General features: G+C 38.6%; 2 protein-coding genes and 1 long non-coding RNA gene across 4 annotated transcripts in view; 2 read left to right on the plus strand and 1 right to left on the minus strand.

Annotated features, from left to right (window-relative positions):
• Nucleotides 1-1,570: 1,570 nt before the first annotated feature.
• On the plus strand, nucleotides 1,571-5,795 carry LOC144195136 (uncharacterized). The gene is made up of 4 exons (XR_013326055.1): nucleotides 1,571-1,626; nucleotides 1,703-1,795; nucleotides 2,058-2,159; nucleotides 5,411-5,795. It is a non-coding gene; the product is annotated as an uncharacterized LOC144195136 (long non-coding RNA).
• On the minus strand, nucleotides 4,907-12,936 carry snx18a (sorting nexin 18a). The gene is made up of 2 exons (XM_077714547.1): nucleotides 11,025-12,936; nucleotides 4,907-5,739 (listed from the first exon to the last, which is right to left on the minus strand). Exons 1-2 carry the CDS (start codon nucleotides 12,448-12,450, stop codon nucleotides 5,486-5,488), a joined length of 1,680 nt encoding a protein of 559 aa, XP_077570673.1. The 5' UTR covers nucleotides 12,451-12,936; the 3' UTR covers nucleotides 4,907-5,485.
• Nucleotides 12,937-14,415: 1,479 nt separating this feature from the next.
• Nucleotides 14,416-27,608, plus strand: part of LOC144195132 (ADP-ribosylation factor-like protein 15) — an 84,088-nt gene continuing 70,895 nt past the window's right edge. The window contains exon 1 of one of the 2 annotated variants that reach the window (XM_077714549.1): nucleotides 14,416-14,801. In XM_077714549.1, the coding sequence (XP_077570675.1) occupies nucleotides 14,790-14,801 (12 nt within the window). In that variant the 5' untranslated portion in view covers nucleotides 14,416-14,789. Of the gene's footprint in view, nucleotides 14,802-18,141; nucleotides 18,421-27,608 lie in introns of those variants that run through there. The other variant, XM_077714548.1, reaches the window with a different exon arrangement.

Consider the following 27,608-nt stretch of genomic DNA (forward strand, 5'->3'; position numbering starts at 1 on the left):
TCAACAATTTTAAGGCAATTTTAAGAGTGTGGCTTATACGCGGGGCGGCTTATATGCGAGTAATTACGTTAAACCTTTGCTGGGTAAGTAACCATTTTTGGTCATTTAAAAAACTTGAATACTAGAAATTATCATGTTATTTATTATTATCTTTAATGTTTTTTATTTTGTTAATATTCATAGTTATAAATTCATTCAGAAATTATTACAGCAAAAAATGTATTTAACAATAACTGTATGCAGTCAAATTGAATAAATAGCACTTGCACTTCCCCCACAGATACGAACACTTTCAGTGCCATCAAAAGGTGAGTAGTTTTACTTCACTTTAGTTTTATCATCCAACTATTTGTTGCTGTTTAAAATGCGTCACAAAACTTGTGTGACAGGAATCTTAACATGTCATTTTCTTGTCCAATCAACACGTTTGATGACAAACTCAATTCAATTTGTCACTTCCCATTTTAAAATGACATGTTTCCTATGTATGTGTGGTTCACATCTACCCACACTCTTATAAATCATAAAATAATTGCTAGCCCGAGTAAGAAGATTTCCCTCTGATTGTTCACACATTTAATTTAATGTGTGTTTAATGAAGCTATGTGATGGAGGCTGAAGGGATGTACTGAACACCGAGGCAACAAGAACACAATTAACAGAAAGAAAAAAAACATCAATTTGTTGTATTTCGTCTATGATTTGGAGAATAGTCAGGGAAGTGGAGGTTTATTTGGGTGGGGGGTCAGTTAGTGTTTATTCAGACAACATGAATGGAACCCCCACCAGCGACACAGAGAGAGAGTTTCCTGTGTGTGGGCTGTAAAGACAAAAGCAGGACTTTGTAGGACACAGTGCTCCAAAATTCCAGAAGCTTCTGCCAGGTACAGAAAGGACAACTTTCCCACGATGCATTGCGTGTGATCCAAAAGAAAACCACATATTTAAAACAGTATCTAATACGGGGTGGATCGGTGGAGTGAGTGGTTAGCGCGTTGGCCTCACAGCTCTGGGGTCCTGGGTCCAAATCCAGGTCACGTCTACGAGTTTCTGTTTTCTCACCGGGCCTGTGTGGGTTTCCTCCGGGTACTCCGATTTCCTCCCACATTCCAAAAACATGCATGGTAGGTTGATTGGACACTCTAAATAGCCCCCAGGTATGGGTGTGAGTGTGCTTTAGGCTCCGTCTCCTTGAGCCCGCGATTGAATAAATAGAAAATATTTACAGCTCTTTATATTCTTCATTAATATAGTAACCACAGCAAATAGAGCATGTTTATTTCATTGAATGCCTTTATTGTCATTAAACAAATACAACGAGATTTAAAGTTTCACCATCAAGTAGTCATAAGAAGGTTTATATACAATAAAAATTACTTGAGGTAAAAAAAAAGTTAGGTAGCTAAGCTGTTTTACTGCTTACTCTTATTTCAAAAAAGTTAAATAAATGAGCTAATAAATATATAATACTCATTGTTAATGAGCTCAAAAAGATAATGTTGACAAAATAATTTGCTTCTTGTCTTTTGCAGTCCCAATGGAGTGGACGTCTATTGCCATCAGTGGCAAACAATGAGTTAAAATGCAAAACAGTGCGTTGCTGTTGCATCATACAGTTGAGCTGAGGTTAGTAGATGATCTCACAGGAGTGAGTCTACCATGCCCACGTGTTGGTCCAACTTCACTTTCCACTTGCCTTCAGATAAGGATAAGGTCATCTACCCTTTGGAAAGGAGAAATACAACAATAAAAGAAGAAAGTAGGCCTGTGGAAGTGAAATATGTCATCATGTCAGGTTAGTTTTGAGGCCCAAGTGGCGGTTTATAATACATAATATCAGGAACAACTACATTTCTCAGGAAATAAAATAAACCTTGACCTTGCAGGTGAAAATAGATAGAAGGGGAAAAACTCCATCTATTACAATGATGAAAGTGAAAACATCTATAGTTATCTTAGCAACAGTGATTGCACATAAATAACAACAACAGCTGATAAGTATAACGCCTGCACAGACTGGTGTGAGTGTGACCTGATGTTTTTTTTCAACATTGCAGGAACAGAATTGGAAAAGGAACAAGACAAAACACTAATAATAATAGGCAGTCATTGACAGTACTCTAGACAACATGGCTTAATTGATGTTTCAGTCCAGTCAGGTAAGCCTATTTAATGTATTTTATTATTAATGTATTCATTCACATTGCTGGTGATAGACGTCCAATCAGTTTTGACTGGAAGGGTTGATAGCAAATTATCAACGTCCATTGATAGTCAACAAATAATCACTTTTGTAAATCCTCATGAATGCAAATATTATTTTGTTTTATTGATGAACACAAATATTCTATCAATTAATATTACCATGATTTTGGAGTTTGTAATAAAAACCGGAAAAGATGCTTACTCCATTTTCACAGTGAAACAAAATTACTTTGTGTTAATTAGTAACCATAGTGAAATGCTTTCCTGATGGTGTTTTTCAGTAACACTGCATTAATTTCTTTTGATTATAAAAAACTATTTTAAATAGGTTAATTCATAAAAAAAATATTGCTTGAATGACCAAAAATGGTCACATTAAACATCAAATTGGCAAAACTAGCCACTTGTAATTTGTCCTCTGTCAATTTTGCAATAGCTTTCCACTGTAAGCATCACTGGCCCCGAAAGGGTTAAGCATACCCAGAGTATTTGTACTAGGAGTGATGACAAAATATAGGAGTTATATTTGTGAACCTGTTCCCAAAACGGAGGAATAAATTTCCCTTAAACTTGCTAAACACATTTCGGTGCTTTCCCACCCAAATCTCACCTCCGCATGAAATTTGGCACGGCCAGTCCAAACAAACCACTAATTTTCATCCATAAAAAAAAGAAAAAGTCCTGTCACTTCCGGCCTGAGGGCAGTAACCTAAGAGGGATGAAAATTATTGCGTTGAGACTTAAGGGAATTTTCTGGCATCGAAGCGTGAGTGCTTAAAATTGCTGACATCACGACATAAAATAGAGACGTATGCGTTATATCCTGTTTGTTTGACAGGATAAGTGGGTTGCGATTGAGTGAGGTGCTTAGAAGAAATTACGGGGATATTGTTGCCGTTTTGGTGTTTTTCTTGGGCAAAGGAGAGCGTGGGTGAAGCAGGAAGTGAAATGCAGACACTGATTAGCTACTGTTTCGCTTTTCAGTGCCAAGCATTGTAAGAGGAGACGTCAGTTAGTTAGCCCCTTTCTTTATAGCGTTTGTCAGCATTTGGGGTTGCGCTGGAAGGAAGGGTACGCCCTGGACTGATCGCCAAGCCATCACTGGATTGGCAGGAGAGAGAATTCAAGTTCTGGGGGATTTACTGTACACCTTTGAGGTTTATGATATCACCAAATACACATTTTGAGAAATGCTAGAAAGCCAGTGGCTCTAAAACTGCTATGAGGATAATCAGAGGTACACATGCTCTGTCTAGTGGGACGTTCAATGTTCTTACTTTTGACCTCATTGCCCCAAATGGAATCACTCTAAACTTGCAGGGTTTGTAATATGAAGATGTCAGTAAACCAGTAGAATTTGCCAATCTATTTGAACTAATAGGGCTTCTCCCACCCAGTTAAACAGATTGCACATCCATGCCAACCATTGCGTTAATGGAGTGAGTTATAACATTTTTAAATATTTCAAAAGTACACCAATTTCAGCTCTGCGCGTCACACAAGTTGAGTCATTTGTAAAGGGAATATGTTGTCATGAGCAAACGCCCCAGCATGCATTGTGCCTTTCAAGCAAACGTTGTCAGGCACCGCAGGGGCTGGGGAAGCTGCTAAATAAGAGCACCCATTTCCCGAGGTGTTGGCGTCATGAAGAGGGCCGAGGGCTCAGCTTGTGTGCAGAAACTAAAGGGAAAGACAGACGGTGACTGGGAATTCAAAGTTGGACTAAGATTACACAAAAAATAAATAGAAAATTACCCTTATGAGTTGGCCATTGATAGCACCCAAATCATAAGCAAAAGAATAAAAATTGTCTTTCGGGTCGTTTTTACGTGGGAAATGAATGAAAATATTAACTTTACTACGACTACTACTTACGACTGTGTTGACGACAGCTGATTTAAAAAAAAATCCCCCAGCTGTTGATGACCTCTTCCTGTTCGCCACATGTGACCCACACACCCACCGACATACTTAACTTAGCCCACATGTCCCACGCAGGCACTGTCAGCACATTTGGCAAGAATAACAATGACAATACACAGAGGGATATTCACAGAAAACATCTAGCAAAAGGAAATAAAATTAATGAACTCACTGGCTGCCATTAACGGTAATGGACGAGCCAAATTTACTTTTAAAAGAACCCTTCTTCACAATCAACTCACAGTAACTTTACCCTATTACCACTTAGAACACACAACCTATGCAAACAGATCAAATTTACTACTGTTCAACCGGCTTTAATGTTATTTCATAAATTAACATAACTACTACCATTAATGGGGATATTGCTTTCAATTGCATTGAAATGCGCTCATTCAATTCCAGTAATGCTGGCTAAAATGGATTTGATTTGTATTGTTATCAATGGCAGTTAATGATTTAAAGCTATGAAAAATATTGCAAACCAGAATCTTGATTTCTGGAAACTTTGATCATAAACTAGAACCTTTTGAAGGCAAACTTCCGCCTAAGCAGCCATATTCAAAGCTTCACCATATTTCTGACCTTCATGTGTTAATGAATAAAGGTTAGCACAGCATAATTATAAAAACATGCCACATTTGGCTATTAAGCGACAGGGTACTGACCCCTGGTTTACAATTAAGGGTGTATTAGATTGACTGTGATTTGATTCAGATTACCAAATACCGACAAGTACTATATGAACAAAATCCATCAGTAACACAGACAATTTGAGTAATTTTAAAACTGATTTATTTCTGGACTTGCAATGCAACCAAAATTGTGTGTGTTAGAACAGTACAACACTTGTGAGCAATATGTTCAAGAAGTATTCTTTGAATACTTTGCCATTTTCAAATGACCAAAATTGTCAAACTTGACACATCTTGAAACATTTGCTAATCAATTACAATTGAGAAATAGGATTTCAGTCCAAATGTAGTTTTCAGACTCAATTAACTTTTGTAGTTTTCGATACATATTCACATTGTTTTGCACACATTTGGCTTATCGAATTGAATGTCTGAAAAAAAGCACCACAATATTAAAATTTCTTGACAAATACTGGCAAATAAAACATCCCGGCGTCTCATTGGAAATTGTCTGCAGCGTTCCCAGCGAAAGTCTTTTTTTTGTAAAAACAATGAAAATTCTAACATAAACAGTGTACAAAGCTTTAGTAAAAGAGAAGGCACAGCGAGATCACGTGTAAACACTTTTTTGTTGTTGTCTGTGTTAGCTGCAGTAGTCCGTTAGAAGATAACATGACAAGGCCGGAAACAAAGAGTCCATCTACGTGACAAACCTCCACTTTCTAGGCATTGTCATACTTGCCCAACGCCTCCTCCAGCGTGGCGGTGATTTTGCCGAAGAAGGCCATCTGCTGGGTCAAGAAGTGCTGCATTTGTGCCCGGAAGTCGCGCACACGGATCTGGTGGAAGTGCTGGATCTCGGCCAGCGTAGCGCACGAGATGATGTTGCAGCGTTCAGTGATGCCCTCCGCCTGCGCCGCCTCTGTTTTGCCTTCATCTACATGACGTTGACTCTCCTTGACTTTGGTTAGGGCGCCTGGCAACAAAAAAAAAAAAAAAAACAGAGAAAATGCTTGACCAAAAGTCAAATCTGGACAGGTATGTTATTATTATTATTTTTTTGCTTTGGAAAATAACAATAAAGTTAGTGCACAGCTGTCCAAAATCTGCAATCCATAAAATCCAGGCAGCATGGTGACAGGGTCCCTGGTGGGTTCTGAACTTCCGATGTGGAAGTGGAAACGGATGATTGTCTCATTGCGCCTTGAAATTAGTTGGCAACCAATTCAGGCCTATAGTTAGCTGAGATAGGCTACAGCACCCCTGCGATCCTTGTGACTATCTCATCTCATTTTCTGAACCGCTTTATCCTCATTAGGATTGCGGGGGGTGCTGCAGCCTATCCCAGTTGACTGCGGGACAGAGGCGGGGGACACCCTGAATCGGTGGCCAGCCAATCGCAGTGCACAAGGTGACGGACAACCATGCAAAATCACACCCATACCTATGGCCAATTTAGAGTGTCCAATCAGCCTACCATGCATGTTTTTGTAATGTGGGAGGAAACTGGAGTACTCTGAAGCAAACATGCGTGTATGTGGATTTCAGACAAACACGAAAAAACGCCATTTAAGGAAAAGTTCTTCACCCACCGAGGTCAGTGGCTATTTCAAGGACAAAACTTCAGCCCAGCCTCAAGGGCAGACAAAATGCGTCCCTAATAAAATGAACCATGATGTCATTCTGCTGACGACTATCTCAAACGCAAAGAAATCTTTTCCACACTTGCGGGTGCATTTGTGAGCACATTGAGACATGGTGCGATGTAATCCCACATTTTCACAATGAAACCAGAGTGAAGCCACTTCCCTAAAAGCACTCGCATCCTGTTGGCCAAATTTAGCAGCCAAAAACAAGTAGTGTCATTTTTAAATGCACCTGAAAGTAGAAAAAATAGGTATTGTTGATCTAAAAATGGTCCAAATCTACTTTTCTCTGGCTATCTTGGTAACAATATTTTCCATATATAAATGAACGTTAATTCACATTTCTTTCCACCAAAGAAATTCAAGAGGGGCATTTTTTTTAAATTGTGTTTTTGTGTATTTTAAAAAAGAAATATTTTTCTTTTATTCTATCTAATATTTTTTTTAATCTTGAATTTCATTTTTTCCTGAAATAAAACAGAACATTCTTTTTTTTAAATTTTTCAAAAAGAAAAATAAATAAAAGGACATATCATATTAGTTATGGATTTTAAAAATATTTGTTAAAAGCAATATAAAAATATAATATTTCTGTAATCCTCAAACTTTTTAGCAATTTCACTGTTAAAGATAAAATCAAAGAATGTGCTTTATTTTCAAGGGCCGCCACAAAACGTTGTGGCGGACCGGACCAGGCCCCCAAGCCTTTAGTTTGATAGCACTGGTTAATACTACCCACTCGTGCACTGCCATGCACTTAAACTAAACATTACTAATTTACTAAAGCACTGTGTCAATGTCCATTGTTGTCACACTTTAATCTGGCCTAAACAGAACACCAAGGTAAAATTGCTATCGATTCACACCTAACAGAAGCGAACTGAAGTCAGATAACAACAATAAGAGAGTAAACACAGCTGTTCAAAGCCTAAAATACTTCCAACCACAAAGGTACTAAGAAGCAGACGTCTGTGTAAACTCAAAGCGTCACCTTTTTCTGACCTGTGTAATCTTTGACCCTTTTTTATTATACCCCATAGCTGCAAATCTAAGTTAAATAATCGAATCAGTTAACATTTTATCACAAAATTCCTTTTCAGATTTCTGTGACCTCTTTACGACAACATTTAGTCAGCTCTTCAGTTACAAAAGATCTCCCATATCTTGGCCAAGTGGTGAAAATGGGGGAAGTTTCAGAATTCTTCGTGTTTCTACTGAGAGGTAAGCGAACAATGATAATAGTCTCCTTAGTAAAGGAATCTTTTATGAATTCACTAAAACCTTGTGGGCATGTAAAAATGTCTTGAGCAAACACAATGCAAAAATTCACTAGCTTCTTTGTTGTCATCCATTTAATAACAGAAGTTATTTGATCCCGTTGGAACATTAAAGAAGAGGGCTTAAGTGAATTTGCTGCTCTACCTCAATAACACGCTTCCCTTGACAGGATTCCAATTTTTTTTTCAGAATAAGCAGAGGTTTGATGAGGGATGTTGGTGTTAGTTTGATGGGTAATGGATCAAATGACCTGCGCTTACCAGAATTAAGTGTAAAAACAAACGCAAATCTATAGATATAGATATACAGTCTTCTCTCGACTATCACGACACTTCTTTGCAATTTTTTCTCATTAATTATTATTTTTTTAAATTCAGTACATAAAAATGTGAAAATCTACGCTGAAAGCTAGATGAAAGCAAGTCACTCTTGCTACTAGGCTGTATTTTTAAAGTTCAATAAAACGTGAAAATCCATGCTGAAACTCGTAAACGGAAGCCACTCTTGCCACTAGGACTCAGCACTGAAGAAAAAAAGGTAGCTATAATAGGGATAACCCTACTTAGTGATTCTTCGATTATCGCGGACATGTCTGGTCTGCATCAACCGCGATATTTGAGGGATTACTGTAGATTTTTTAAGCGGTTAGAATGGTGAAAAGACAGCCAAGAAAGATCTTGTTGTTGGCAGATGTTCTGCGACTATGTCGTCCACTGAATGCTCGGAGGAGCTCCCTCCCAAGGGTGTTGCGCGTTGGCAGGTGGCACTATTCCCCGCCGGGCCCATTTTAATTAATCCCACTTACATAACACCTATAGCTAGACCAGCGTATGACGAGTAGGCGCTCGTTCATTAGTGTACGGCGGCACATTTTAAGATTGATTCTCACTTGGCTAACGACATAAACAGCAAAGCAATCATCCACTAGCCCGAGGGCTAATGGAGTCTTTGTGGAAGTGGAGATCAATTGTGATGGTTCCATGGACCTACTTTTCTTTCTAAATAAAAACTCACTTAAGATACCACACATTGTCTGGTGTGGTTTTACTTCCGTTTCCGTGTGAGATGAGATTCATGAGAACAACCTGGTGACACGAGACATGTTGCAGGGGTCAGCATGACTGACTCAGTCTGTTATGTGAGGTGAGCTGACTCATGAATGACGGCACTTATGATAGTCAATGGGCCTAGTGTGAAATCACAAAGTCAACAAATTTACTTTGGAATCCAGACCATTTGTACAAGGTGTAAGCGTCAGAAATAGAGGTGCTTGCCAAGAGATTTTAAAGTGAATGTAAAAGCATATCAAGATCAATTTGCTGAAAAATGTCAAAAATAACCGGATTTTGCACTATCATCCTTCTGTTATTTAAAATGCACTTAACTACAATCTAAAGGCTTACAATTTCCCCCAAAGTGACATCCTTATGTCACCAAAAGTCAGCAAGGGAACCCAAACAATTTCCAGTTCATGTACAAAGATTTTAATCTCGGAATTTACGATTTTTCCCCCTTCATTATATCCCGACTATAATCTCCTAATATTACATATATAGTTACGTAACATCTGGACTTAGTCCTCGTAATATAACAAGCTTTACCTCGTAATATTGCAGTGTATGACTTAATTTGCTTATTTCATCTGATTTTTTCAGTTGGAGTGCGCGAGCAAGTTTGGTGAATTTATTTGGAGTTCACAAGTGACTTTGGAAATCATCTGTAAACTCAATTTGACTATCACAACAAGCAGGTAAGGATGACCTAGATACGCCATTTTTATTGGCACTTCTACTGTATTTAATGTTTTTTTTTTACCATATTACAGATGAGGGCCTAAAGCAACAATGACCAAAAATTGAATTATCATCTATTGTATATAATAATATATAATATAAAACTTTTCAGTCTCAATTTTGACTGAATGCTCATGTTTGGTTGTTGTTAGGACAGTCATATTACACATTTTTCACAAAAATATGTAGATTTTTTTGTCTTAATGAGCCCAGAATGTTGAGATATTGATTGGTCTGAGTGAAAAAAAACAAACAGTTTGGACATTTATACTGTTTCCCTGTAAAAAAATGAACCAAACCAGGCCATTGAAAATAAGTTTTTCTTTATAATATAAAGGAAACATCGAAGGCATGCCAAAACAGACAAACCGTGCAAGGCTTCAAAGGGTTAATTTTGAAACATTTGACTTGGATTATTATTGTAATACTTGTCCCCCTCTTTCTTTCTTTTTTTAACCATTTGTTTGTTTGTTGAGGCAGCTTTCCGGTTCCAGCAGCCAGTTATGTGGCGTCTAAAGTCAAGGCAAAAAAAAATCCTTTGCGTCGCTGAAATCTGCCCCCAAAAAATAAGCCAAAACAAGCATTAATCGCGCAACATTGCGGGCCTACTAGGTCAAAACGGAGACGTTATGTTGGGCTAGATCTACATCAACGACTGCCTGTTGCCTTTTAATGCACTTTTTTTTTTAATGCAAAACCATCGCGCGAGAACAAAACTCAGCCGATGTGAACGCAACTCGAGTGTTTACACTGAATTACCAACATAATTTTCATAGATAAACACGTATGACCCTTGTTAAAAAATGCATGCAGTCAATATTTATATATAGTAAGGCATGAATGGAAAAGGGGCATCACAAGGATTAGTTCACATTATCCCCTTATCTCGTCTTAGGCCCAGATTGGACATGGTGCTTTCTCCATGTGTGTTGGCTGCAAGAAGTCATGTCTTGTAAAACGTGCAAATATTTTTTTTGGGGGTGGGGGGTTTGATACCGTCGTCTTCTCTCAAAAGGAAGCAATGTGGCTTAAACGCAAGCAGCGCCGTGCACTTCCTACTCAACAAACGCAACAACTGTTTGTCATTATGTCATTTCCGAACAATGTTGCCTCTCATGGGACAAAGTAGGGTTCACTTTATGTGGAATTTTGGCCTCAACTGACCTTCGAAATGATTTTTGTAGTGCTGCTCTTCACCAAATCGGTCAAGTTTCAATTTTGTGGGTCAATTTTATGACCATTGCAGTATTTTCTTCTGTGATTTAGAAGCCAGGCGGGCAGCTAGGCTGTAACTGTGCTACAAAAGTATACAAAATTACTTTAAACACATCTGGTCATACATTTGAAAATATAATGGCAACATTTTATGCTTAATATGTGGACAAACCTGTTCTAGCTGTATGCAATTCTATTTTTATTATTGTTTCCTAAATAAGGGGAATTGCTATGAATAATAAGGGGACCATTTGGCTGAGGTTGACAGGTATGAAAATATGATTACTTTGACTAAATGGTGTCTTGCAAATGTGAGCAAAGCATGTTACCTTTTTGCACGTGGATGATGTCTGGGTAGTTGTCCAGGTGTCCCTGATAAAGCGCTAACAGGTCCATGATAGGCTCCAAATCCTTTCCGGGCTGCTCGGCAAAGTAATCCCCGATGGCTTCATAGGCTTCGCCCGTGAATGAAATAGCCTGATTGAGTCTAGTCGAGTAGACCTGCTGGTCTATCTCGAATGCTTGGCTGAGAACCTTGAAGGCCACGCCCATCTTGTGGTACTCCTTCCGAAACCCACTTATCTGCTTGCGAGCGAACTCCCCGGCGGTGGCGTTGAGCTGCATGGCACTGTCGTCCATCCTTTTGGTGAAGGACTTGAAACCGTCGATTTTGCTCTCCACCTCCTGGAAGTCCAGTGGCGCGGCCGGCGTGCTGATGGTGAGAAAAAAGTTAGCGCCCACCATCTCGTCCTTTTCGGCCTTCCTTTTGCCCATTTTCCAGCTCTTCTCGTCCGTACTGCTGCAGGTGAGGAAGTGCTGGAAGACGTCGCAGCGTGCCAGCACCGGGTGGCTGCTCATATGGTTCATCCACCAGATGAGGCCCTTCCGCCTCTTGGAAATGAAGTCCTCCTCAAAGCGCCCCGTGGCCTGCTTTTCCGGGATGTGTGGCACCGAGATGACGGGGAACTTCTCCACCAGACGTGCGTAGAGCCAGTCAAAGTGCTTGTAGCGCCGCTGAACCTGCATCTGAGTGTGTGTGGGCGTTAGCCTATAGGACATATAGCTCTTCATTCCCTTGAACTTTGTCTGCTTGGTAGGGTCGTCGATGGCGCAGCTGAACGGGTACGGGTTCTCCTGCCACTCGGGACCGTGCTGGCCCATCACCACGCAGATCTTATCGCCGTCCTTAACGAAGCCCGCCGCCTGGCCCAGCACGAAAGCCTCGCCTCCGGACTTGACGAAGGTGGAGAAGCGGTTCAGGTTTCGGCTGACTGTCGCCGAGCTCTTGGGGTGTTGACCTCTCGCCATGGAGGATGTGGACACTTGGTAGGTGGAAGCCCCGTTGCCCTCAAAGTCCCGATAGCGGCCTCCCACCGTGCCCGGCTCGTCCGCCACTGTGGAGCTGTCGTCCCAGTCGTCATCCCAGTCGTCGTCGCTCCCCTGGCTGTGCTGCTGGTAGATATTCTGCTGAGCTGGAGGTGAAAAGGCGTTATCCGCCCTCCCTTCAGATGGCACGTTGGCATAGCGGGACTCGGTCTTCCCATCCCCGAAGGGATGGTTGGTGTCATCTCGCAGTATCTCCACGTAGGACGCCGGGACAAGCCCCCTTTCCCCTTTACTGTTCGTGCCCTCCAACCAGCCCTCGATGTCCTTCTCGCTGTGCAAACTTACGATCTCGTTCTCCCGCACCGACACCTCGCCAGGGTTCTCCGAGTTGAAGTCGTAAATGGCCCTTGCCCGGACGAGCGCCGCCATGCTCGGAATCAAGAGGGGGCGGCGGGTGGTCTTGGTGGGCTGGCCGGCTGGCTGGTTGGCTTCCGAGCGGCTGCCCCGCAGCGGGTGATAAACAGCAGTCCCGATGAGCCTCCCTTCAGCTAGAACGCAAACTATGTCCAAGTGAGGTTTCACGCTTACCAGATCGGCCTGACTTCGCCTCGAAGGGGGGTTAAAGACGTTCTTCTCTGCAGCGGATGACTGTTCCTTGCCGCCGGTGTGGCTCCGCTCCTCTTTGGACCCTGCCTGGCTGACTGCTTGCCTGTCTGGGTGCTTCTTTCTGCCTCCTGGTGCTGCTCAGCAACAGCAAGACGGCCAGGCTGACTAGTCAAAGACGGAACTGCGATCCTCCTCATCGCCAGACAAGAGCAATCCATCCCACCCACGCTCGCCTCATCAGAAATGTCTCTCTGACATCACATAGATGAAGGGTAAGCATTATGAGGAATTTTAAAATGTGCCTTCGACAAACTTCACCCTTTCAGGAAGTATAAAAGAGTATATTTAATTTTAAGTCATTACTTTCCAAAGATGCAGGTTCAATTATGTAAAACAGGGACAACTGATTGTGAATGTTCATGTCATGATACCATTGATGGTGTTACTTGTCCAATCCATTTTGACTGGGAGGGATGGCAACAATGGATTTAATGTTTGGTCCCGTCAATGCCAGCTAATGAGTGACCTATAAAGGGTCAAACACTCAAAGAAATGTAGAAATACATTTATGTTAAATATATAAGCGCAGTGTCAAAGTCGCATGGCATTACAATAACTCGGTTTACTCAGGCAAACACTGCCCTCTTGTGTTTTTTTGTTGTTTTGTAATGACGTGTTGTTTACATTGTCATTGTCCAATTCATTTGAACTGGGAGCGTTAAAACGACCATGTTATGGGTAGTACAAGAAATACAAATACCACTGTCAAGCTCTTGCACGTATTATTTGCCTTTTCAATAAATAGATAATTATGTTTTCTTATTTTCTCTCAACCTAGTCCTTCTGCCTGTCATTTTTAATTAATGATCCTTAGAATGTATTTATTTTATGCATATATATATATATGTTTATTAAATTTAATCTTTGACACTTGTAGGTTGTATTACCTTGTCTATTTTGGTTTTGTGTGTGTGTGTAACTGACAAGAAATATTGATGGGTGTGCATCTTTGAGTTCTATGTGTGGGAAAGGCCTACATATTAACAAGGTACATGACATGGACTTTGGACTGTCTCTCAAAGTATTTTTGATGTCATTTTCCCCGGATGTGTTGCGTAACGTGTACATCAAAGTTCACAACTGTATGTTTTCAGCCTTTTTAAACCCATAAAATAATTTAACTCACAGGTCAAATTTTATGTATTATAGTCAAGTCCAAACCATACATTTCCATACATATGTAGTCAGTGTTATTTCAAGATGACTTTGCAGCCTGGTGCCTTTTTGTGATCTTTTGACAATTTTCCATTCATTTTTTAATTTTTCCCATTAGGATTTTGTTGTATTATTTTGTGGACCTGATGTTTGTGAGTTAAAGAGAATATGTTAGCCAATGAAATGCAAGCAAAATATTAAATGTTTTTATTTTTATAATTACACTAATATTCGTCTTCAAAAATAGGATCACTTGGTAAATATTTTCCATTATTCACTATTTGTTTTTCAACATGTGCATATTTTTCTAAATGATTCTTTAGTAAATATTTATCATATGAAAACAACATATTTATCATATTAAAAACAACATTTTCCCAATAGTTTTATAGTGTTTATATTTCATGTACTAAAATCTAAGTAAAAATCGAAATCAAAACAAAATACAAAACACAAACCTTTTTAAGGTTTTATTGTTTTGTTTTTGTTTTAGTTTTTTATTAATGAGAAACAAGTCACCATGTGTTTGGTCACGTGGCCACCTTACGTACTTACGCCGTTCAAAGTGACGTCACAACGCAGTCTACGTTGGCTTCCTCATCAAACCAAGCCTACAATCCAACTGTTTTGGTGTGTGAGCGTGTCAGACAAACACTGCGAGTGCTTCTTCCAGGCAAAAAAACAACCTCCGATCTATTGCCTTCACCCACTAGTGTCGATCCGGGACGTCGCTGTCTCTTTCGATCTGCTTTCAGGCGAAGTAGACGCTGAAGAAAAGCCCCGGCTGCTAACCCACTAAGGCTGTTTTTACTCCCCACCGGGGCTCGTCTGAGGCGGGCAATACAAAGCGACGTGTTGCCTGGACGCCCCTTTTCGCAACATTTTGGACTCTCAAGAATTCCTGGCGTTTACTTGAAAATCTGGTCGTGGCTGATCAACCTTTGTACATGGATTATCTGGTGAGTAAATGTGTTAAAATGGAGTGGATCTGCTTCTTTCTCTCTTCCAGTGGGACGCCTTTTGCTAATTAGACGTCGCCCAGGTAGGTTTGTTCAATTAAGGAAAATGTCATCTTGAAATCGTCCTCTGTTGCACTTTGTATGTCACATCTTATTATTGCTGACAGGCTTTCTGTAATTGATTAGGCAACTTAGGACTGTTAACTTTTACTCCTTTGATGAGGATTTTTAGTATTTGTATATAGTTATACAAATACTTGCAAAATGAGTTGGTTCCAGAACTTTTTCATAACTTGAACATTTTGTAAGTAAAACAGTACTTTACATGTAAATTCTCTAATTCTTCTCACATCTACCAACTAAACCCTTTAAAAATGTCCCAATCATGTATGGGAGAAACAAAAATGAGAGAACATTATATATATCAATCTATTAATGTCTTAAAATGAATAACAAGCATACAAAATCAATCTGTGTTGAAGCATGATATGCGCCCATGCATTTCCCTCTGACCCGATAGTGTCTGAAAGCTGCCCACTTTGTAGTACATTTTAGACTTTTATGTGCCTTGTGTTTGTGTGTATGTAAAAACATGTGCCACGTTGCATGTGTTTTTTATCGCTTAATAAGGGGAATTGCAATCATTTATAAGGAGAGCATTTTCTTTTCACATCCATGCATCGCATCCCCTCACACGTCTCTCACAGTCTAAATAAATCTGACGTCCGGTGCCATTATTGTCAACCAATGAGTTAAATTTGTGCTCTGTAAGGTTTAAGAAATAATTCGTCCACGAAAGGGTTAAAAAGTTCTTGTAGTATCTATATTTAAATGTTTACTTTTCAGTCAATATGTAACCTTGAATTTTTCCCAAATTGTGTGGTCGGGCCTGGATTTTTAATGACTTATAGAAATTTTCATGATATGATATACCTAAGTTGAAGTCAGGTATTTATGCTTGATTTTTTAAATTTTTTTTTAAAGGCAACCCTTTACCTTTTTCTAAATTTCATGTGCATTATTCGAGTTGCAAAATTCTGGAACACAGTTCTTAAAAAAAAAGAAAAAATCTCAGCAAAATAAATAAATAAATTGACATAACAACTTTTGTTTTCATGCTGATGCAATAGCTTTGGCTTGAGGTGTAGATAATTTGGCGATGGGAAAAATTAGGGCGTACTGTTTGGACCTTTTTCCTCCGGTTTGGGTGGGTGCTGTTTATCTCAAGCAGTTCAACAATAGGCAGGAAACAGAGGAAAACAATAATGTAGACATTGTTGTCATCCTTGAGGGAGCGGAAATGCAGAGAAACTTGGACACTCACTGCGGTCAGATCCTCTATAACCAAATTACTTGTGAACATTACGAAACAAAATGGATTGGGATAAACAGCTGTCCTGTTTTTGGAGTAGCTCCTCCCACTTCAGATGGATTGGACGTCTGTGCAAAATGTCCAAATTATTTATTTATTTTAGATAAACAACAAAACAAAACAGTATGTATTAAAAAAAGAAGAAATTTAAGAGAATCAAATATTGTAGAAAAGATGAAGGTATTTAAAATAAATCTTATTTTCAATCTTTTTTTAAACAAGAAATAAATGTAATATTATGGTGAGCAAAGAGTTAAAAAGACACCACGCAACATAGCAGTGCTGAGAAAGGAATTTTCTGCTTGTGGTTGCCATGGCCAACTAAATGACAAATCCACCAAGTTGCCAGACACGACCTGGCAGCCAATGGGATACATTGCATTTGTCCGCTGTGCCAGGCAAGCCAGCAGATGACTATCAAGTTTGAATGTTTGCATGTGTTCTTCATTCCGCTGCACTTTCATTGCATAATTTGTTTTCAATTGCCCTGAGGCTGTTCTTTCAAAAATATATTATGGCACATTTTTATCTACCATCTTTCTTGATTTAAAAAAAAAATAAATCGATTTTTATTTTTTTAATCCAGCTATGTTCTCCATCGTGCGGTTTAATTCCCAAAGTTTAGACTCGACAGACTTTCGTGACAAAAACTAATAAAATAAATATTTCATTTCTTGCGACTTGGTTTGGTGGAGCCAGTTCTCTTTTTTTTTTCCCTGTACTTGTCTGAGGAGATTTACGGTAAACCAAAAAGCTACTCAATAATCCATCTGCCCTCTGTGTGAAGCACACTGCAGTAAATGGATAACATTTCAGTTTAACTATGAGATATAACAAAGGAAACATGGCACGATAGTTTTATGCTCAATAGAGATTGTCTATTGTGGAAGTACAACTTTGCTGCACTTAAGTAATGTGGACCACAATGTGCTATGTTTGGAGCTCACAAAAATGCAAATTAAAAATATATGAAGTTGCTTATAATCATATTGAAGACCCTCCGTAGCAGGGCTTTTTGACTTCTAAATATGGATTTAATGGCACATTATAGGACAGCATTCTTATATATTATATATGATATATTTGACAAGTTCTCGCTGCTCAAGTCTACAGCTGACAATAGAGTATTTATGCAGTTTGATAATGGTATCATCATATCTGATCCTGAACACTTTGATTTACTTTTATATTGATATATGTATGTTTATACTATGTTCATGAATGATCCATTACATTTTTAATTGCTGCATTCTTTGGGAGTTGTGTGCTTGTTTGGTTCATTCTGCTGCTCATTATGTATTCAAAGAATACACATGACCATACTAAACTATAAGCACAAAACGGCTTTTTTTGTGTAATATTAGGAAATTTGAGTAATATTTGGAGAAGTCATAAAATTGAGATTAAAATTGTTATATTTATATTACTTATTTTTACATCACTCAAATGGGAAGTTGTTTAAGGTCCACAGACTTCATTTTTTGGCGGTGTAACTTTGGTGTGAAAATGTGGATTGTTAAATACTTTTTGGGGGGTTTATTTGATTCCTGTTGATAAGACTTTGATGAGAACATCTTTCTATTGTTAATATAGGTGACACAGTTTTAAATGACATTTTCTGCTGGTGGTGTGCCTTGAGATTTTTGGAAAAATGTTGGAAAACAATGGACTTAGCAATAGTAGCTACTGTCACATTGAATTAAATTGAATGCTTTTATTGTCATTATATAAGTACTATAATGAGATTTCCTGGCATTTGAGCTGAATCAGCACCATGTCAACTCACTTAACACGACCACGGCAACTTCCGGTACTTCCACAGCAAAGACACGTAGAACGGACATACTGTCTTTATTTATACAAAGTATACATTATAGAGCGTGTGGGTGTGTAATGGTGACTAATCCAATTTGCTGTCTTATTCTAGATCTGGAGTTGTCACTGAGCCCTTAATCTCTCCCACAAGAGTTTCACACTCTTCCTCACTGATTCTTTTGCCAAATGATTTGCAATATCTCCTGATTGAATATAATGAGCAAATATGAGGCGACCTCGATTCTCATAGGGACAAACCCTAATTTGAGAGGCAGTGAGACACGGGACCACCGTTTAGCTCTGCTCCATTCATTCATTCACTCACTCAGAGAAGCTCGGCTTGCGTGTTGCCGTGGGATACGCCTGTTGCTGAGCACAATGTCTGAGCACATGCAGCTCTTGCTCGCCGTTTGCAGGATTGGGCTATACAGGGTAAGAAACGGTCACAAAATTACCGAGATGTTTTGTTGGTTTGGGAGCGATCCGTCCGGTACATGTGAGTTTTTGAATGGTGTTGTTTTTTTTCCTTGCGTTTTGAGGCAGTTGCTGACTAACTGGGTTTGCTGCCTGGAGACTGAATGGAGTGTTTGCTGTCTTGGATGTTAGCTGGTACAGCAAATCAATAAGGAGGAATTAGAGGATGTTGTTTTTTTGGAGCGTCTGTCAACGTGGTGTTATATTATCAAGGGAGCCTTGTTTTGGAAAAAGAATGGTGTCAGTTTGATTTTAACAGCCAGTGTACTCCTCCTCCCCTTTTATTCTCTTGGGTGTGAAACCACATGTATAGCATTTAACTCCTTGGTTGTTGTCGATGGCGATGGACGGACAATCTATATCTGTGATTGGTTACTGGCTTCATTGGATGTTGTTGTTTTGATGAACAACAAACTACAAATGGAATAGGGGGACTTTGCATCACTGTTTGACACTAGAGTTGATGTGATTAGTCTTTCTTGAGTCTTTCTCTTACTCTGCAGCCGAATGGTACTGTATTTTATCATTTTAAAAATGATCACTAGGCATTAGTTTGTCTGCACATCCGTAAAGTAGGCCTCAACTTGTGTGCGTTTTTTTCTCCTAGTTTTTCCACTATTTCAAATAACCTCATCTTGTTGCTTAGTGAATTTTGGGAGCCAGGAAATGTGCATTTGAAAAGCTTTGTGGTATTGCTCTTTTCTAAAATGGAAAACCATTTTAAACCCAACTAAAACTAAACGTTCAAAAAATCAGACCAAGAGAGATTATGCCTATAACTTCGAGATTCAGCACTCACTTGTTCTCAGCCTGTTTCAATGTTTTCTGCAGTTATTTTCAAACATATTTCATGCATTTAAAAATAAAATGATCAAAAATCACTTACTAGAACCTTTTAATATCCTCAGATTTTTCTTATCCTTGATAAGAGAAGGAACATTTTCTTTGTAATACCTCAAAATAAAAACATTTTTCAAACATCTAATTTTGCTTTAGACAACAAATATATAATAACTTAGGGTGCCACCATTTCTTGAATAATCACGATTTATCAATTATCTAATTAATCTACTCCCATTTTGATGAAAGTGCTCCAAATTCCTATTTGGAACCTCATAATGGTGTTCTTTTATTTCTTATATATATTTTTTTCCTGCCACCTCATTGCATTTCAATTGTAATAGGCATCGATATAAGCTAATGAATAGTGAGCCTTGTTGCACCTATTAATACCACGTCTCACATATGACTCATCCTCTCAGTAACACTTGAATTGAACGTGTGGGAGAAACACAGATGAATGATGGGCTCAGTGTTTGTCCTGCCAAGCCTTCTCAGTATATCTTACAGGCAGATGTACTTGACACCTTGAAAACTGGACAGCCGGAAAACCTTGACCAATAGTGGTCCTTCTTGCAACTTTCATTGGGTACAAGATTATTAAGAGCAGCTTAACTTCCATTCCATTAAAAAAAAAGTCTTACCACAGTTTGATACCCATGTTTTTCAAACCAGTAGAAATAATGCAACCAGTAGATGACAAATCACTTTTTTTTTAAATTAAAGTAAGCCCTGGTGTTACTTCAAAAAATGAGCCATTTACAAATAATACTTGATAGTCTTTAGGGCTGAACCATATTGTAAAAATATGACATTGCGCCTTTTTGGGGCTTTATTATATTGTGCAATATTAGGCAATTTTTCACCAGATACTTTGGATACCTCTGTTTGGGAAGACTTTGGGCTGGCCTAATGCTCTGTTGCTATTATTAACTTTTTAAAAGTATTAGTCCCACTGACTAGATTTGTTTCCTTAGTTGTTTGATTTACAGCAGTGGAAAAGATTGATGGTACTAAAAACACATCACTACTAAATTGGGTCCAATCTTTTGATGGAATCTAATTCTGTTTATTGGATTGGGCCATTACTACTGGCCATTATGATGGAATTATGAGACATTAATGATAAGAATTAGGACTGGCATGATTAATCAAGTTGGTGGTAACTTTTATGAACTCATCTCAGTTCAAATGACTTGTGTTCAGTTTAAATTCTCATGGTCAAAGTCATAATTGATGGCAACATAGTAGTTATTGTTTCTTTTAGGGTGGCTTTTTGTCTGCCCACTCGGGCTGCAACCATTAATCAACTATTTGTCAGCAGCCGCCCAGCGGCCAAGTCCAAGAACCCACCCCGCTGTTACTGGATGTGGTGCTTCACTTTTGGGTGTTGCACTTTTTCTGAGCTTTGGGACGCTAGAAACTTGGCTCCAACACCATGTTTTCACTGAAACTAGTACTGCCGTTTCAATCTTGCCCTGTTTCTTTTATAGATTAGATGAGATGTGATGAGATGAGATCTCATTGATTAATTAATGATGCCAGTATTTAAGATTATACAAATAAGCAATATATTATACAATCAGGAAATGCATAAATAACTTCCCGATCCACATGCAGGCTGCACTCAGATTAGGGCAAATTCTGTAAGGGTTAATGTGTGCCCGTTTGGCACGTTGTGGTCAGTATATTATGTCATTAATGGACTGGAAAATTAGCCATTCACCTTCTGAATCCTGCAGACCAAGGCTGGACTTGCCTCACTGGAAAACAAAGCCAGCAAACTGGAACGGCCCAATTAAAGCTAAAATGCACACTGGAAGTTACACTTCGTAGCACAGCAGATAAGATGGTTGGGTTGGTGCATTTTCTAAAAGCTTAAAGAGCAACATTTGTACTCTATACGCAATTTATTTGTATGTATTGCATACTAATTGTGATTAAAATCTAGATCATCTACATGACTTTTCACCCATCAAGATCAGTTAAAAAAATCCAGCTGTAGAAGAATATGCAGTTCATAAATATTGCAGTTTTACTCATTCATGCACTTTAACATTACACCTATAAATAGAACAGCTTCTTCATAGCTCCTTTTCTCTTAAATGTGTCACTAAAACGGTGTCATTTACTTTTTCCCAACTAGTCTAATTTTCTCAGTGACCCTCTAAAGTACTAATTTCTTTCTAAACACACGAAATAGATTGAAGTTGCTTAAAAAACACTACAAGAAATGATTTTAAAATGTTAGCAGACCATGTTTCTGATACATCCATTTTGTCAACCATGACTTATTGTTGACCAATGTTATTATTCATTATTTCTATGCACGTTTTTCCATGAATTAATGAAAGAATTAATTTAATGTTAATTAAAAACACATTTTTAACATTAAAATAAATGAAAACAGAAATGCACTAGTGGCTGGCAGCAATCCTTCAGTCAACGTGGATGGGACATCTGGCATTGTCATTGGCAGTCAATGATTTAATTAAGTGCCTTTTATATGAGACTTCATTTTATGGTTAAACATTATGGACTTTAAACTGTTCTCAATTTCCAAATACGTCACGGGGTGGGAAAAATGGCCGCCAGAGTCGTAAATGTCAAAGGTGTATTGTTTAGGTTAGGTTTGTTATGCCAAAGGAAGTTATTCTTGGGTTCTGTGATCTTAGCTGTGCTCTCACCGGGGGGGAACAACTTATACTTCCAACGTGCTTCCGTCCTTTTCTAAGGCAGGATGTGAGTAGCCATCGGGCCACCCCGGGGCAGTAAATGTCCCACACTTGATAATGCGTCGCGGGATGTTGATTGAAAAGGCACTCAACCACTATCTTGCACTGGTTTCCGTATACCTGAATGCCAAGCTTAGTTTAAACGATATTTCCAGGACATTTTCGGGAACAAATTCTCAGTGTGTTTGGCCAAAAACAAAGGGAGACATCCTGTTTGAGCTCTGTTGGCTAACCAAAGAGGGCGATACCACTATAGCCTTTTCTGATGGTTGTATACCAGGAAAAGGCACGCAGTAAAGGGTAGGAGAAAGCATGTGTTCATCCCAAACAGAGGAGCGATTGTGTGCCAAGTGTCTACACATTATTTATTAAGCACTGTTTTTTTTTTGTTTTTGATCCTTTCTAAGGTAATATTGGGTGGTCTGATGTTTGAGTGGTGAGCGGATCGGCCTCACAGTTCTGAAATCAAGGGTTCAATCCCAGGTTTGGACCTTCCTGTGTGGAGTTTGCATGTTCTCCCTGGGCTTGCGTGGGTTTTTCTCCCATGTCCCAAAGACAGGGTAGGTTGGTTGGACATTCTAAATTGCCACTAAGTATGAGTGTGAATGGTTGTCTGACTCAGTGATTATCAGTTCATTATATACAGTAATTGGATTTTTTTTTCTTTTTTTTTTTCAATCCTTTGGCTGCTACTGATATGGCTGGACGTCCTATCCACTTGAACTAGGAGGGTTGGTAGCGATTTAACCTTATTTCATTTGCTGCCAAGCCTCCCAATTCAAATAGATTGGCCGTATAGTAATAAACGTATTGAATTTCACAAGAAAAGGATGAAAGAAGCCACCCGATTGGGCAACATTATTAATATTATTCAAAGAACCAAATGTCTTTACATGTAGTCCTTGATGAAATCTTTTTCAAAAATATATCAAACATGATTTGTCTTGGAAAACATTTATAATAGCCATACTCCATTTTTTCCTCAATGTTCTCCAATGGTCATATATTTGATATATGATATTTTTAGAAATATTCATCTGTAGAAGGGGTTGGGATTTAGGATTTATGTTCATATACAGCCTACATTACAAAGTAGAAGATTACATTTTAATGCTTGTAATCCTCCAAACACACACTCAGCTGTCCACAAATTGTATCGTCCAGAAATGAAATCAATAATATGAAGTGGTGGATTTTCAGCCGTTAGATTTGGTACTCAAGTTTTACGCCATGTTGAATTATATTCACTTGTCAGTGAATATAATATTTGCAAACTGCATATGCAGTGGTATATTCTCACAGGAACTCCATTTCCAATTTGCAGGGAGACCATCATTTTCAACAGCAATCATGCTCCAAATTCTAGTCTTGACTTTAAGTGGTTGCAGAAAGTACAATGGCGTCCTCTGTTGGTATACAATATGCAGTGCTGCTGCCAAATATAGTTCATCTCATTTTCTGAACCGCTTCATCCACACTAGGGTCGCGGGGGGTGCTGGAGCCTATCCCAGCTGACTTCGGGCCATAGGCGGGGGACACCCTGAATTGGTGGCCAGCCAATTGCAAGGCATGAGGGGACAAACCACCATTCATGGTCACCCTCATAGCTAGGGGCAATTTAGATTGTCCAATCAGCATACCATGCATGTCTTTGGAATGTGGGAGGAAACCGGAGTACCCAGAGGAAACCCACACAGGCCTGGGGTGAACATGCAAAACGGACTGGGATTTGAACCCCGGTGCTAACCACTCACCTGCTGGGCCGTCCGGCATATATAGCTGTGTATGTGAAATCAGTGTTATTTTTTTAAATAGAGCTTTGGAAATAAATAAACATTCCATGATATTCTAACTAAATGAAATCAACTTTAAAAAGGTCTGTTCATGCACATCCTTTTACAACTTGACGTTGTACTTCGAGATACATTTCCGCCTGTGTTTAGTCTAACTTTGAATGAGCTAACTTTGATGGTTGGCCACAAGGCACACCTGAAATGGCATCATTTGTTATGTAAGTGAGGTGTAGGATTTATTTAACAGTAATTACAACATGCAAATAGTGTGGATCATATTTTTGATCATTTGCTTTAAGACTATTTCTCCTATACAAGCAATTATAGAAGAAATTTCCCATTTTGACAATCTATTTTAAATCTGAAGTCCTTTTAGCATCCTCCTGGTGGAGCCATACAATCACTGATCAGGGTTCCAATGATCTGCAAGTGAATTTAGGTTGTAAAAACTCTTACCTGCTTCCTTCGTGATGGTTTATAAGCCTTAGGCTATGGTGGATTTGGATAATAAACGCTTGAGCAAATACAGGCCCATACGATTGTGGCCTGTCCAACCCTAATCCCAAAAAAAATATGAAAAATCTGTGTGCAGTTAATTGCATATTTTAATCTGTTTTTGTGGTATTCGAAGGAATAAGAGGCACATCAAAGAGGCACATTTTAATAAAATGGCAATCTGGTTTCATTGCACCTCTTAAAAACAAAGTTCTGTGAACGCCAGCCAAAATATGTTGAAGCGTTTCAAGCATTTATTATGAGCGCTTGTTTGCCATATATTTTTTTTACATTAGAGACTACTTAATTATGCTTTCTCGGTAAACGTGGCTATGTAATTTGTATGACGTAATTGATATTGGTGTAATGTGTGAGAAACAATGTCCTCTTTACTGGCTCGGGGAAAAGTATCCTCCCAAAACGTGTGTAATGAGCTAAACTCCTGCTTGCACATTATTTTACACAGCTACTAAAAACATATATTCTGACATGATTTAATGTTTATGGTTAAAATAGCAACATTGCCGATTTTTCTCCAAAAAAAGTAAAAATATTGCAAGCATTTTTGTTGGCAATTCGTCTCTTAAACTGAATTTATTGGAAAATTCTACTGGCTTCCGTTTTAAACATGTTCAATTATTACAACTATAGAGAGTGCAGATGCCCTCTATTGGCTAAATCAGAATTTACAAGCAGCAATAATTCCATAATTAATTAAATAGCGTTAAGTAAAAAAAAAACTGCCCTGAGAGCATTCACATTCATAAAATATACCTATCCAAATTATTTTATATCTGTCAGCAAATACTAGATTAGCCGATTTTGTCCTCAACGAGAAAAACAAACCAGGTGAGATCTTGAGCCCTCGCTACATAAGGCCTAAAACCATTTAAACGTTTATATATTTTTTCTGTACAATAGTTGTGACATTACATGAATATAAATTGAACATGAGTTGGATGCCCTTGTATCAAATCAAATCAAAACAAACTGTAATGTGGGAAAATAAACTGTCCAAAGAATTGATTTTTATTATTTGATGTCAGTTGCCAACAAACTCATTTAAATTCAAAGCATAAGGATGAAAGGAGCGACATGATTGGACGTCTAGCATCGTCAATGTTACTAATAGAGTACAATTGTTGATCTTCATTGCTACAAACCAAATACTGTGATATGTCAAAATGGAAAAAGTCACCATCTGGACATGTCACACTCTCCCATTTTTCATTTTTTCCTATTCGGGTATATGTCAGTCTTAGCCTTTGGATCTTTAATGGCTCACGTAGATAGTGTAACACATGCATCACTGGTAGGCCTGTGATGGATCACGGCATAGTTGGTCTCTGTTTTTTCTTGTCTTTTGACTTGGTAAATGTTTCCCTCTGTGTTCATTGGTTTCTAACGTCTCAGCAGCGGTTGCACGACTTCCAGACGCACATATGCCCATCAGCCTTGGCTCTTTACACTGTTGAGTGCTTATGTGCCTTTTTTTCTGATGTCTAACTCTCCTTCTGCTTAAGTGGGCTTTTGTCAAAAATTTTTGGAGTCCTTGTTTCATGTTGTTTCTTCATCAGCACATGCTGTTTATCATTCTCATGTGGTGTTAATTTCCACTTCAGTGCAAATGACACAGAAAATTGGAAAAAGATGTCATGTTAAGATGATGTGTTTCAATATGCGCACATGGTTCAAAGTTTTGCCAGAAGAAAAACCTGAAGTGGTTACAGTAATAACTTGATGTATAAACAAGGAATATACTTTTCAAATCTAAAAATCAAACCTTGCTTTTAGTTATTCGGCATTTTTTTGAATTGGGGATAAAAGCAAACTGTACCAGTGTTAAGCGGAATGCAAATTTTATACATATATATTAATTATAATTTAGCTTGGTGGAGTGAGTGGTTAGCACGTCGGCTTCAGACAGTTCTGGGTTCTTGGTTCTTGGGTTCAAATCCAGGTCACATCCACCTGTGTGGAGTTTGCATGTTATCCCGGGCCTGTGTGGGTTCTCTCTGGGTACTCCAGTTTCATCCCACATTCCAAAAAACATGCTTGGTAGGCTGATTGGACACTTTAAATTGCTCCTAGGTATGAGTGTGAGTGCACATGGTTGTCCGTCTCATTGTGCCCTTTGATTGGCTGGCCCCCGCCTCTGGCCCAGAGTCAGCTGGGATAGGCTCCAGCACCCCCCGCGACCCAAATGATTAAAAAACGGTCCAGAAAATGAGATGAAAAGTGTACGGCAGTTCAAAAATTCAAATTGTGTTAAATGTTTGAATACAGTAAGCTTTGTCGTTCATAATTTGCGTTTAGAGGTATCCAGTAGATGGCATCCTAATGCAAAGAAAGCAACTACTCAACCAGTAGCACTATAGTCTGCAGAAGCCTCAAATTCAATTTATACAGTCTTTCAAAACTGTGCTAATTAGAGTGTGAGTGTTATTGTATAAAACATCAAGGAGGAAATTCTTTATTCTAACTGTCTTGAGTTGCTTTATGTCACATGAAAGAAAGTTAGATTTGAAAATAGAAAAAAAAAGCCAGGTCCATTAGTTATTAACACTGTGTGCTTGTTGTTGTTGCTTGTTTGTTTGCGGTCACGCATGGTTTCTTGGTACAGTTTGTTACCGTACTGAGTTGTCTTCTCTCTCATGTGTGTTTGCTACATGGAAAAAGATTTATGACACTGAAGCATTTTTTCCAAAACTCTTTGGAAGATGTCATTAGAAATTATTAAATTAGAGGGAACCTGTGTGTTTAAATAAAGATGGGATGATGTGGTGTGGTAGTTAAAGAAACTTTGAGGATGAGATAAATGTGTTGTGCAGCTGACTACATATTTTTTATAGGCCACTCATTTAACCCATTGTCTGCCAAGCCATTGTCCGTGCAAGACGTCCAATCCATTTTGACTGCGATGTTGACAGTGATCAATCCCAGAGTGCATTTCTGTTTATATTTATTTCAATGATTAAAATTTTGCATTAGAATTGGGGTGAAATGCTTTTAAAATGTAAACATTTGGGGCTTTGAAGTAATTCATTCATCTTTACTCTTTGTACTTTATTTGCTCAGCATTATTAGTCCCCCAAAATATTGTTTTTATATTTGAAATGATTTTATCTGATTAATGACTTAAAAGTATACTTTGAAAAATTAGGATTAAGAGAATTTTTTATTTGATCAGAAACCAAGAACAAACATAGTAAAATGGAGTACAATGGGCTAAATAGGCATCTGTTAAATAGCTTCTCTCATTAAAATGGTTTGGATGTCTCTC

This window comes from Stigmatopora nigra, chromosome 4 (genome assembly GCF_051989575.1).
Source record: "Stigmatopora nigra isolate UIUO_SnigA chromosome 4, RoL_Snig_1.1, whole genome shotgun sequence".
Taxonomy (NCBI): Eukaryota; Metazoa; Chordata; class Actinopteri; order Syngnathiformes; family Syngnathidae; genus Stigmatopora; species Stigmatopora nigra.